Source organism: Leguminivora glycinivorella, chromosome 14 (assembly GCF_023078275.1).
Source record: "Leguminivora glycinivorella isolate SPB_JAAS2020 chromosome 14, LegGlyc_1.1, whole genome shotgun sequence".
Classification (NCBI taxonomy): Eukaryota; Metazoa; Arthropoda; class Insecta; order Lepidoptera; family Tortricidae; genus Leguminivora; species Leguminivora glycinivorella.
Window position 1 is genome coordinate 18,467,996 of NC_062984.1, and position 13,955 is coordinate 18,481,950.

The 13,955-nt window shown below is 36.7% G+C and overlaps 1 protein-coding gene across 1 annotated transcript; it reads right to left on the reverse strand.

Moving 5' to 3' along the window:
- Nucleotides 1-2,937: 2,937 nt before the first annotated feature.
- Nucleotides 2,938-5,315, reverse strand: LOC125233581. Its single transcript, XM_048139637.1, has 5 exons — nucleotides 4,635-5,315; nucleotides 4,362-4,451; nucleotides 3,910-3,999; nucleotides 3,229-3,391; nucleotides 2,938-2,945 (listed from the first exon to the last, which is right to left on the reverse strand). The coding sequence occupies exons 1-5, from the start codon at nucleotides 4,857-4,859 to the stop codon at nucleotides 2,938-2,940; spliced, it is 576 nt and encodes a 191-aa protein (XP_047995594.1). The 5' UTR covers nucleotides 4,860-5,315.
- Nucleotides 5,316-13,955: the final 8,640 nt, after the last annotated feature.

Genomic DNA, 13,955 nt, shown 5'->3' on the forward strand with positions numbered 1-13,955 from the left:
ATATAATTATTATATCGTTGTCCGACTTATTATATAATAAATAATAATAAATATTATAAGACATTCTTACACAGATTGACTAGGGCCCATGGTAAGCTCAAGAAGGCTTGTGTTGTGGGTACTCAGACAACGATATATATAATATATAAGTACTTATATACGTAGAAAACATCCATGACTCAGGAACAAATATCTGTGCTCATCACACAAATAAATGGCCTTACCGGGATTCGAACCCGGGACCGCGGCATAGCAGGCAGGGTCACTACCGACTGCGCCAGACCGGTCGTTAAAATATATAAATCGCTGTCAATAGAAATTGTCAACAATGTAAACAAACCATTATATAAACTATCAATATTTGAGCCCAATTTTATTATTTTAAAGGTTGAGGATCATAATGTGATATGAATTAATTAAATAACACATGGATTTAGCCAGTATCTGATGAGTTAGAATGGAAATCAAAGACATTTTGAGTACAAGGTTTGTTTACATTGTTCACAAGTTCTATTGACGGCGACTTTATAGTGTGTGTGTATTATATATAGTGTAATATGTCACACTATAGGTATAATAAGTTCAACCTTGTAAGATGACTAGTCTTAAATAATAATATTTATATTTTTGTTTCCAGGAGGATGTAAACACACATTAGTGGTGCTGTATTGGTTAGAAAAAAAGTCTACAGAACCATCACCAACATCAGTGCAGTGCTACTGGAACAAGCCACGATTGGCAATTGAGGGTACTGAGCCTTTACTTACAGAAAATATTGTAAAACCACTAAAAAGAGCAGGTACTTTAGGGCCCAAAAATCCAGATAATTTTAAAAAATTCCTCGAAGAATGTAAGAAGCGAAAAATGGGAAATTCCCTTATATTGTCTGTTCTACCAGAATATGATCCTGGATTGACTAAGTTTGCTATATTTGATATGATTCTAGATTTTACTACAAAAAGTGATAACCATGATTTTGACAATTTCAAGATACACATGTCTGCTAGGCTAAATAAAAATGTTATAAGTGAAATAGAGCAGGCGACTAAAAAACAAGCAGAGTCAAAGTTGTGGCATAGTATCCGCCAAGGCCGAATCACAGCATCCAAAATTCACGAGGCATGCCATTGTGATACTCCAGATGGTTCACTTGTGGAGCAAATCCTCGGAGGCTACAAAATGTTTGAGACTAAGGCAATGAAACGTGGAAAATTATTAGAAAAATCAGTGGTGGCCAAATTAGAGAGTGACTTAAACTGTGAGATTAAAGAATGTGGCTTCAACCTCATAAATTTAATATGCGGAGCGTCACCTGATGGCATGACAAATAATTTCATAGTCGAGATTAAATGTCCAAGCAGTTTAGAAGCTGTCAAATCATACGTAGTAAATAATAACATTAAAGAGAAGTTCAAAGCACAGTGCCAGATACAAATGCTGTCAACCGGAGTAAAAAAATGCGCATTTTGTGTTGCCGACCCGGAATTTGAAATAAATAAAAAGTCCAGATCCTTTGGCTGAAGTTTGACGCGGTATATGCAAACAAGTTATTGAAGAAGTCAGAAGTATTTTGGAAAAATAATATTTATCCCAAAATATTGAAAAATGCTAAGGCTTAATTTAAGATTTTTTTCACTTTATCAAGAAGTTCCCAGCAAGTACTTAAAAACTACTGACTATAACTTTTGTATTCATATGTATATCTAGTAAGTCTTGCCCGCACTGACCTTATTATACTTTCATACTTTAATAATCTTATCTTTTTCTTCTGTAACAATTTGATACGTTTTCTCTGAAGAAGAACGACGTATCAGTTAGCTTTAATATAATGTATTGAAATAAAATTTCTATAGAGTACCTAGTCTGTTAATATTTTCTGATAAATACCCTCGCATATGATAGTATTTTATGCAACAGGCGTTTAAAGGAGGTCAAAAAAGACGAGTGGCGAGGGTAACAATTTGAGGCGAAGCCGAAAATTGTTTAATAACAATTTTCAATTTAACAATCTTAATAGACGCCACGAGTATTTTTTGACTCAGTTAAACACCGTTGCATACAATACTTTTTGTACGACCATGCACTTAGTTTTTAATAGTTTTCTTGAATAACTTTCGTGAAATGCACACTGTTTCCTGTATTTTGACGCAAAGGTTTGCACTGCAAGTTCAGCTGCCCAAAGCCTTCCGCGCGTACGCGCGCAGTATCGTTATAACAATGCGTTATTTCATTTAAATATGTAAGGAAATTAAGTACTACAATAAAACGAAAGAATCCATCAATCTAATTTTATTAAATTATCTTGCAAACTCACCAAAGCACAAGCAATGACAACACTATGATTTAAATATCTGATGTAACTGTGGTTCACTACAGAGTGAGGTTTTAAAAATTGGAATTCCCTCACTCGTCGTATTACACGCTCAACATGTATGCGGAGACTAGCTATGACTTTGCCTAGCAAAACTTCTTTTTTTGTGGGAGTTTCTTTTGATGAGACACTAGGTGGACGAAGTAGCTTCACGTTTCTTTCCCTTAAATACGTTTCAATCGCTTTAAAGCCTCGATCGGCTAAAACAACAGCCCCTGGAGGAAGAATGTCAGCGAAACCACAACTTTCCGTAATGGCCTTGTCTGATGTTCTTCCTCCATATCCTTTGGAAATGAAACAAATCAATCCGTTTGGGCAACATGCTATCAAATATTTTAGCGAGTTGCATGATTTATATTGTGAGTATGTACCAGACTGATGCACGGGATTTGAAAGCTTCTCTATTTGTATCTCGAAGCAATCAATTATACATTGTACATTCGCATACCTGGCTTTAAATGCTGGAGGCAGTGTTCTTTTTATCATTGTCGCTTCTGGCAAGTTAATATAACTTTGTAAGAATGTAGCCAGCTTTGGCATGCCCATTTTGAAAATTTCTATTACCGTTACTTCACTGAAATTGAAATGGTCACATATTCTTTCTACATCATCATTATATTTTATTTTAAAAAGGCAGACAATGACATGTAACTCTCGTAGAGCACAATTTTCTGCCAAGAATTCCACCAACCAATAAAATGGTTTTGGGATTCCTATGTACTTCTTTGGTTTTTCTTTTATTATCTTTAACATGTGTTCACGTCCAGTTAAATCTTTTTTGACGTTTTCATTATCGCTTGAAGTAGTCGACGGGCTGGAAACTTCATACATTGTTGAGGACGTTGGGTTTGAGGTACCACTGGTTGTTGTGGAAGACGACTGTTGGAGCGGACTCTGTATAAGCTTTCTAGTTCCAGAGGCTTCTTTTATATTTGCGGTACAGCCAATGCTCCGCACAGCTGGTTTTGCGGAAACGGCCTTATGTCTTTTATCAATTTTGCATTGAGTAGCAGCATCTCGCTGAAAATAATAATCATGTTACTGTTAATATTCAATCTAGTATACTAAAATGTGCAGTACTTACAAGCAGGGGCCCGTTTCTCGAAAGGTACAAAGGTGCGCGAACTGTCAAATCGTATGGGTTGTCATGGAAACACACTTCTAATACAAGGCTTTTAGCTTTCGAGAAACGGGCCCCAGAACACAAAGTAAAATGAATACCTAATGTTAAATTTTCTAATGCCTCTTATACTAATGGACAGTTCCTGCCCCGACAAAATATAACCTACTCATGGATCCTAATATCCTCCTAAATACTAATAGCAGTTCAATTTTAAAATGTAGTATAGATATTAGCATGTCTTTAATAAATATTACTGTTCAAATAAATAATAACTGACTCCATTTTTCATGGTTTATAACTTGAGGTCATTCATTATAAAACTAGGCTTCTACTTGATTGCCATTGTAGAACTGTTTCTCAGATTGACAGGCAGTGTTGATACAATGTTGAATAATAGATACAATGAAAAACTAACCTTATGAGAAGGATATCCATGAACATCCTCTGCAGACGCTATAGGTACCATTTCTATTGTTTCTTCTGAACCAGCATTGTCCATTACAGTCTAAAAATCAAATAACTATATGAAATATCTGTTCATTAATGAATTTGGACAATTAACATAAGTAATGAATATAATATGAATAGAGGAACAAAAGAACAAATTCATCTATCTCTATACTTAAAAATATATCTATCCTGTAGTGAGTGTAGTGGCTCACCGATCTAAAAAGGCATGCACTTTTCATTGGAATTTATGCCATGAGCATTTTGTGTTGTTGGGTTTTAATACAAAATAAAATTTATTCTATTTCTTCTGAAAATTTATTCAATTTCCATCGGCAATTATCTTTTTAGATTTATTATCTTTAGTATACTATGGTGGGTTAGTAAATTAAATTCTCCTAAAATTAAGTAACTACTTACATCATCAAAATATGTCCTTACGATTGTCAAATTTGCTGTGCTTTTTAATCTCAGCATTCCACTTTTAACTTTGTAGCAATCTTCATCAACCTGCAATTAAACAGTAATAGATCTTGAAAAATTTTGGAATATTATACAAAAAAAAACCTCAGAGTATAAAAAAATAAGTATTTTACAAATGGGTGTGTAGTCAACTATTACTGTTACTTGATGTAACTTAGAAAATCCAATTAGACATGTGAAGTCATTACATAGTTTAAAATTATTACTTACGTTTATGTGTTCTCCACAGACATACAATGGCATCTTTGGGCAAGTTCTTTCCAAAGCTTCACACCATATTTCTTTAAGAGACTGCGGTACACGCAAATAACTTAAATAGGGATTGTCCCTTCGATATTTTTTGCACGATGGGACAAAGCATCTCATTTCGTCCCTGTAATACTTAGGATCGTGAACCAATGGATAGGAAGCATTTCGGTCATTGATAATAGCCATTTTATCCTTATTTTCAAGTGATAATCGTCGGTGGGAGCAAGAAGTCCAAAGGGCAGTGCAAGGGTCGTCGAGAAAACCAGAATCGTTGTCCAAAAATACGTGAGCTAAGTCGTCGTGAAGGCGTGCAATTTTCCGAATGTAGAGTAGATGTATGGTGGTCGTCGTGAGATGCGGGTACTACAAAATCCAGGGGCAGGCAGAAGTCGTCGATAAAAACTCAAAATCAGCAGAAATTAGGGAACGTAGGCTACAAATAATGTCGCAATATCAACGGCGGCAAGTTTCAAATCTGTCAGACGTCAACTTGACGGATGGGCCTTTTTTTTAAATCGGGAGTCATAGCGCAGACCAAGGCACGACCTCTATTCATATCACCAAGCGTGTCCATCGGTCAAATGAGATATTCAAAAAAATATTTCTAAAAAACAGAAATGAATTGAAACAAACTAGCTACTGTTATGAACTCCATTAACCGTCTACTTACTATAAAAAATATAATCATCACCACTTTAAAAAAACTTAAGGTACCTAATTAATGGCAAACGCACGTGAAACCTTCCGTTATCATCGCGATATGTGTGAGTGACAAAATGTTGCTCACATTCTGCCTCTAAATCTGTAAACGGTTGGCTAGGTTGGGGCACTTGCTCCAGCTTCCAGAATTTGGTGAGCGAGTCGTCAAGGTCTTCATTGGTCGTGTACAAATGATTGCACTGCAAAGGAGAATTTAAAGACCTATCGTTGAACATCAAAAATGGGTTATATTTACTAACCACTAACCAACCTAGTTTTGATTTGCGCAAAACAAGCGAATCGTGCCCTAAATCAATTTGCTCGCCCCCTACCAAGGTCCAAAAAACATCACCGCCAATTAAAATATCTACGGGACCCGGTCGATTAAACTGAGGATCGGCGAGTTTTTTATTACGCGGCCACTTGATGTTGGTGATATCAATAGGCTTTAGCGGCAAACTGCTGTTAATTTTGTCCAAAGCTAAACATGCGATGTCGAATTTTATATTTTGATCATGTTTAGATCGAATTTGAACGAAACAACGCTCGGGACTATTGCTATAGGAACGTCAGATAATCCGAAAAGATTTTTATCACTGGGCAGCGGTGCCAATTGCAATTTTTGTTTATAATCTTTTGTGACAATAGAAGTCATACTTCCACAATCTAAAAACGCGTGCGCCGTTACGTAATTATCAGTAGCCGGGCTATATATGTCTACGTACGCGGTAGGTAAAAGTACCTGGTCCGAATGCGATACGGTCATATTAGACGACAACCCGGGAGCGGGCGCGGGCGCGGGTGCCGACTGCGGCAGAGGCGCGTCTACGGGCGAATCTGCAACCTGAGGAGTTTCCCTTTGCAGCAATGTATTGTGGCGCTTCTTACATGTTTGACAAGCAGCTACTCTGCAGCGATAAGAAGTGTGCCCCTTCCGAAGACAATTAAGACAAAGGCGTAACCTTGACGCTCCGGAGATCCGGTCTTCAATGGACAGGGACAGGAATGACGAGCAATCGTAAATACGGTGCTCGCCGCCGCAGAACACACAGGCAGGAGGAGAGGCCGCGGCCGAAGTGGAGGGGGTGGCTGAAACCGCAAAACATTTGGTGCTAGACTTCTCACGTTTATTATTAGGCGAGGCAGCAGGTTCGCGTTTATTATTATTATTCGTAATAGACTTATCAAATTTATTACGCTGAACCGATTCCAAAACGTCAGCACGTCCCTTTAAAAAACGATTAAAATCGGCCAATGACGGCAAGTCGTCATTTTGAAATGAATTATTTTTAAATTCCTCCCATTTTAAACTGGTGTTGCTGTCAAGTTTACTTGCGACCATATGAATGAGAAGCGTGTCCCATTTATCAGTAGGCTGGCCCAACGTATTTAAAGCTCTTAGGTTTTTAGACACATGATCCACTAAATAACGCAGGGACTTGGCCGATTCACGACCTATCGCTTGCAAATTAAACAGGGAGTTCAAATGGTTGCTAATCAGCTGTTTTTTGTTGTCATATCTCTCGCATAGGAGACGCCAGGCCTCAGCGTAATTACCGTCCGACACTTCTAAATTACTTATTACTTGAGCCGCTTCACCTTCTAAATAAGAGTTTAGGTAGTGAAACTTGTGAATCGGCTTGACGTTGTCGGAACTGTGAATGAGAGAATCGAATGTGTCTCTGAACTCGAGCCACTTAAAATACGAACCATCGAAACTAGCGATTTTAATCACAGGCAAACGAAAATTTAAACCATTACATGTGTTATCGTGTCCACAGTTACTTTGAACCTCAGACTTTACGCTGGCGAAATCAGATCTTTCAGCTGTCCTATCAATGATCTTCTGGGCCGTGGCAATAAGAGAAATAAAATCATTTTCCATCTCTTCTCTTATGTCAATTTCGGCCTGCATATCTGATGTAGTCGAAATCTCTATTTGGGTTTGGACCTGGTCAAACTGTGTGAACATAGCGCGAAAACGATCCAACTTTAAAGAAAGTTCGTCTACATCCTTTGAGGAAATATTTTCCTGAGAATTTAATTCAGTGATGTAATTTTTAAATTTGGTAATACGTCCTTTAATTGACGTTCTAGTAGGGATCGGAGTAGTCATTTTAATTGTTAAGATCTGATTTCAATTAAAACAGCGAATGAGAAAATTAAAAATAAATAAAATTGTATAAATACGTAAATTTGGCCTAAGTTCGCAGTCACAGTGGTTGGCTCGGGCGGCAACAGTGCTGTGCGGAATGCATCACCATAATTATATGAAGGGCCTCAGGCTTACCATTCATAGCATACTAACAGACTAGCACTCACCAAGTTCGTATCTAACATATTAGATTAAGACAACTAGAGAACAAAATAAATTTTTATATTTTTTTGATTTGTTCTTTTTCAAGTAGTCACACTCCTATACGTATATAATATGGCGGGTGATCTGGTGGTGAGGACGTTAGCCGCGTAAGCTGAAGCTGCTAAAGACCCGGGTTCGATTCCCGGCTCGGCCACCAGGGCGTTTTTCTTTCGTATATTATATATGATATTATCTACTTCAGTTTATATTAGATTAAGGTTTAGGTCGTGTCCACGGGGACGGGTTAAGAATTTCACCACCCCCTTTTTTCCCGTGGGTGTCGTAGAAGTCGACTGTGGGATATGGGTTAAATTGTGGCGTAGGCGAGAGGATGGCGACCTGTCACTGCAATGTCACAATTTGGATTTCTTTCAACCCCTTTTTGCTAAGAGTGGCACTGAAACTTGAGTGGTTCACGTGCTCTGCCTACCCCTTTATGGGATGGGATACAGGCGTGATTATATGTATGTAAGATTTATTAATTTCTCAATGATTCACCATCATCATCAAATTTCACAGCAAATGACAGCGAAAGTCCTATTCGGAAGCGTCACTTCGATCAACGAACTCAAGCTGCAAGAGAAGACCGAGCGGGAGGTGCGGCGGACACACTAACGCCACCTATCGGCAGACCGGTGAGTTACGTTGTTTGGTAGAAAGCTAGCTGGCCGTTGTGCGCGATGAAGGCAGCATGGTGGCTAGTTAATGCTCGGTTTGTGCAGTAGATGGCGTGAAGTTGCATAGTGTACGTTAGATGGCGCTTGAATAGATGCGAAATTATTGAAGTTTTAAATTTGATTCAAGTAATTGCTGAAAAATAAAATAGTAATCTTTCTTTTTCTTTAACATTAATTCTCACGTTTTCATTTGATGTGTTTCTTTAAAATTATATGTAGGTATATCTCTAATTACCGGTCAAGTGGTATTCAAAATTTAAATGAAATTTTAACATTCTCCCAATTGAATTTTCAAAGAGACGAACAAATGGTAATATTACCCAATAACTTTATTTTTTGTAGCTTATACAAAATCGTAGAAATCTCTTTCTATAATAAAATTAAAGTAATCAGGATCTACTTTTATACTTACAGATACAATATACATACTTACTTACACGTATAGTATTTTTAACCGACTTCAAAAAAGGAGGAGGTTCTCAATTCGACTGAATGTTTTTTTTTTTTTTTTTTTTTTTTTTTTTTTTTTTTTTTTGTATGTATGTTACTCGATATCTCCGAGAATCGTGGACCGATTTTCAAAATTTTTTTTTTGATCGAACGGGTATAACCCCGAGATGGTCCCATTGGCACCAAGTCAGGGTCTGATGATGGGATCTTGGAGAAATCGAGGGAACTCTTCAAATGTTATAGGCACATGTAATGTTTTTAGTGTATTTTTCAAAGGTACACCAGTATTTACGCCTGACGGTAGTAATTTTATGTGGCTGAGCTGATGATGGAAGGTCAACTCCTCAATGGTTAGGAGTTAAAGGATAATTCTTTCACTACTGTACATATATTCGGACTGATACATATAATATCACTAGGAACCACTAAAAATCAACAAATAAATTAACTTTTTAACAAAAAATAAAACCGCCTTCAAAAATAAGCGCGTTACAAAACACGGAGAAACTAAAAAGCAAAAAATAATAAACCTTTGAATTCAGATTTCTTATCGTATTGCAATAATCTAAACATCCAAATTATAAACAAATCAATTATTTTTGGAGTCGGTACCAGCCTGTGTATGGTTGGGTGGGGCAAACAGGCAATAGCAAGGCGACGAACAGGTCTGGTACCGACCACAAAAATAATTGATTTGTTTATAATTTGGATGTTTAGATTATTGCAATACGATAAGAAATCTGAATTCAAAGGTTTATTATTTTTTGCTTTTTAGTTTCTCCGTGTTTTGTAACGCGCTTATTTTTGAAGGCGGTTTTATTTGTTGATTATTCCGATATTCATATTTTTATTCTGTTTCAGAAATGTGATACGAGTGAGGGAGATGGGAAGTCGTGATCTCGAGAGTTCGTCCATTACGAAAGTATAATAGAGTCTAGTATAAAATAAATATAATAAATAATATAATGTAACTACTTTAGAAGACTTTATACTCACTAGAATATAAGGACTCGAAATAACATACATAATATTAATATATCATGATGTTGAAAACTTGAGAGCATAATGTATTTTTTTTAGAAAGCGTCAGAGATACTGTAAATAAAGACTGGGAAAAGTGGATCTATTAAATATGTACTATCAGCTGCAAAAGTGCATGGAGAAATTATGAATGAATTCATTGATAAATTCGCCATGCACTTTTGCTGCTGATAGTACTTACCTAATGGAAAACTACAAATGTCATGACGAGAAACAGTCAACCAAATTGATCCTAAGCCACTGTAGAACCTTTTCACAGTAAACGTCAAAGTGACTTCTTTGAAAACTAAAGCACAGGGTTAGCAAGACATGGTTCTAGAGTGGCCTAGGATTAAAATTGGTTAGCCGATACTTATGACGGCAATATGACGGTACGGTTTGACCTCAGGGGGCCGATTTTTGAATGTCGACTATTCAATTTCGTGAATTTCGTTCAATAATATCTCCACTACTAGCGATTTAAATTCTACTAATAGGATCAAAAACGAGTAGTCTTTACCACTAGATTTAACATTATTAGCCGCCCTTTTTCAAAAATAGCATTACGTCGTTTTCCACAGACTTTCGAACGACGAATTTATGCGTTCGAGATTAAAAAAATCGGTTCCACAGTAGTCACATAACTTACAGAATTAAAATAAAATAATATAATACATACCTAAATAGTAGAAGACACTATTATAAATATACAGAAACATGGCTGTTTATAGGTGAAAATAAATTACAAACAAATGAGGCTTAAGTTTACCTATAACGTCACTGAAACTTTATCAAATATGAAAATACTCACGCGACTAAATGTACCTAACCCCTCTTGTAATACAGGTGTCCATAGGCGATGGTCATTGCTTACCATCAGATGATCATCTGCTAGTTTACACGTTAGACTTGAAAAAAGAAAATAATCATTAATCCAACCTCAAGGCTTGCCCTGCTTAGATCCTGCAGCATGTCGCAGAGGTCTGTAGCTGAAGAAGAGAAGAGGACGATGTCGTCGGCGAAACGCAGATTGGTTAACTGTTTTCCGCCGACGTCAATGCCCCTATGTTCCCACCCTGCCGCCAGCTTCCTGAAGACTTGCTCAAGGGTACTGGTGAATAATTTTGGTGACAAGGGATCGCCTTGCTTGACGCCCTTTCTTATATCAAAGGAGGGTCCGGGAGACTGCAGTTTTATACTGGCGGTGCTGGAGGTGTAGATATTGCGAATAAGGTCAACGTAAGTGGAATCTATGCCCTGGTCTTGTAGTGCGGTAAATATGGATGTATGGGTTAAACTGTCGAAAGCTTTACTGAAATCTACAAAGGCCAAATAAAGGGGGAGTTTAAATTCGTGGTACTTTTCAATGATCTGATTCCATACATTTTTCAAACCTTCCATTCCGTTACCGCCATACAAAATGTATGAAAAAATGATAACGGAATGGAAAAAAACCGTAGGACACTTTTTTTCTCCGATTAGGATTAAAAGAGCTTTCGCGATTCTGAGTGGAAATCAGATAAAATTTCCAAATAAAAAAGTGGGCGGACATCTTTGAAAAAAAATTGGCCCAATTGGGCCCAATTAAATCAAAATTTGTGCACCCCGTGAGGCATATAACCTACTCATAACTAAATTACTAAACTTATAATTGTATAAGCTACACTTATTTTTTTCTTACATTGTTAGAAATTATTAGAATACTCACGAATTTATGTCATAATATTTCTAGTTATTATAAAAAAGTACTTTAAAATGATATTTTGTGAAGTGTTTTTATACATTGTTTTGGTTAAGTAAGAATATATTTAAATTTTATAAATGTTTTGATGTAATTAGTATATAGTTATATATTTTTATAATAAATTTGTTTCGGAAATCTAATGTGGAAGTTTAAATTCATCCTTTGGTCGCTCAGTAAGTAGTGTTTTTATTATTTATCTCATTAAATTTTACCTTAGATACAGTAACTGACTACTACCTGACCTCTCTTTTGTTACTTTAATCTTTGATGTGAAATATAGCAGGTATAAGTTAAGTGTGTACCTAGTGCCAATGTATTAAAATACTATGAGTCGCAATAAATATAATGCCTTCCAAAAAAATAACATTAAGAAAACGACAGTGCAAGAATTTACTTCAATTCATAGTATATATACAGTAAGCAGAGATAACTGACCCCTACCTACAAACTAGTTTCTATGGAGAGGATTATCTCTCTGCATCTGCTGTACCAATAGTCGACAGTAGCAGCCAATAAACTAGTTCGAGGCTTACCTTAATGCTATGGTGAGTTTAATATAATAGCCTATTAACCAGTTCGATTACGATACGTAGAATACATAGATGATTTTCCTTATCATATAAGTATTATGAAACTTTAATTCATAATCAGCTAGATAAGTGCACTATGTTGACATCACGGCGGTTATGGGTACTCTACGATGTTATTCCTTAGCCCTTGTTCACATTTTAGATCCAGAATTCAGATCCAATCTTGGAAAGAAGCTGTTATTACACCTGCTGCTAACCGTTGTACATCATTCGTCTGCTAGAAATTCTCCGACTGAAGTAATTTCAGCAAGCTGCTATCGTTCGTTCACTTCATTGCTAAGCATCGATTCCGTGTAATTTCAGAAGTCAAATGCATCTAGTACTATAAATTGACGCTTGAATACTTAAAATGTGTTCGAATATATCGGATACATTGACTGTTAAAGTTGATTTAGACAGCGTATGAAAACGCATACGATTGTGAACTGTTGAGGAACCATAGAGGAACCATACCTTCAATTAAGCACACCGATCAAAAATCGTATCATCACTCCGTGTCGATGAGCCTCTAGGAGATATATTACATTATGGTGCAGCAACCAGCGATTTAGTTAAGTAAATGTCATAATTTCGTAGACCTTTTACGTTAAAAATAACATTGGCATTTCGCACAAGCGGGGCTGTCAAAAATGCTGCCAACTTTGCTTAGTATGACTATACTGTGTAGTAGGTACCAGTGGCGGCTGGTGAAAATTTCTGCTAGGCAACATCAAAGCAAAAAGAAACCTACTTTAACATTAGGTACTTTACTAGTAATCAATTTTAGGCAAGCCGGTGGGAATCGGCTTGTATGGACCAGCCGCTGCTGGTAGGTACACAGCACACACTCTGCCGTGTATAGTAGTAACTGGTTCCTAAACGGCACGTGTCTAAACAGAAAGACAGAGCTGCATGTGGTTTGCAATATTGTTTACATTGTGTATTGGCCTTTAGGAGTGCCCTGCGCGTGATACGCCTGTCAACCATATTGCGATACTGACCCTAGCCCAATTGAACTCATGCATAATGCATGGCCGATCAAAACTGCTAATGCCATAGTGTTTAGTTTTGCAACTGGTGACTTTTGGTAAGTGATATGTACCTTTGAATAAAAGTCTTAACGCAAATGTTATTGCTTCTAAACTTAAAGGTTGTACGATTGGTATGAAACATGCACAGTTCAGCTCAGCTCACAAGAGCCGGCACGAATGGAACAAATCAGAGAATGAAACAGCATGTCTGTGACAGATGAACCAATAAAATGGTAACTCTTGACAGTTACGATTACGACTGTATAGTGACTTACCCTGTTAGGTCCAAATGTGCCCTCCTCAGTAAATATACTTAATAATTTCCATATTTTCAACTCAATTCTTGCAATCTAATTAAAACAAACTTTTTATTAATTTGAAATGTCAATTGTCAGATGTCGTGTCAACCGTTCTCTCGGTGGCCAGTTGGTCACCTTCCGAGTTTTAGAAAGAGGTTAGGTACTGCTTAATGGTTTCCTCATTGTGTTATTCTGAATTTCTGATTAATTAAACTTACTAAACTACAGTGAATTCATATTTACTTGTCCAATCATGTAAACAGACTAAACGTCAAATATGGACTAATAGAGATTGTATCGACTCTGATACAAAACGTTTCTATGAGTTCCTTGCCTGAGCTCTCATTTGTTTGTGAGTTTATGAGAACAATTTCAGTCCTAAATAATGAGGTACAATTCTACCTTTAACCTGATATGTGCATCATTTTAGTAAC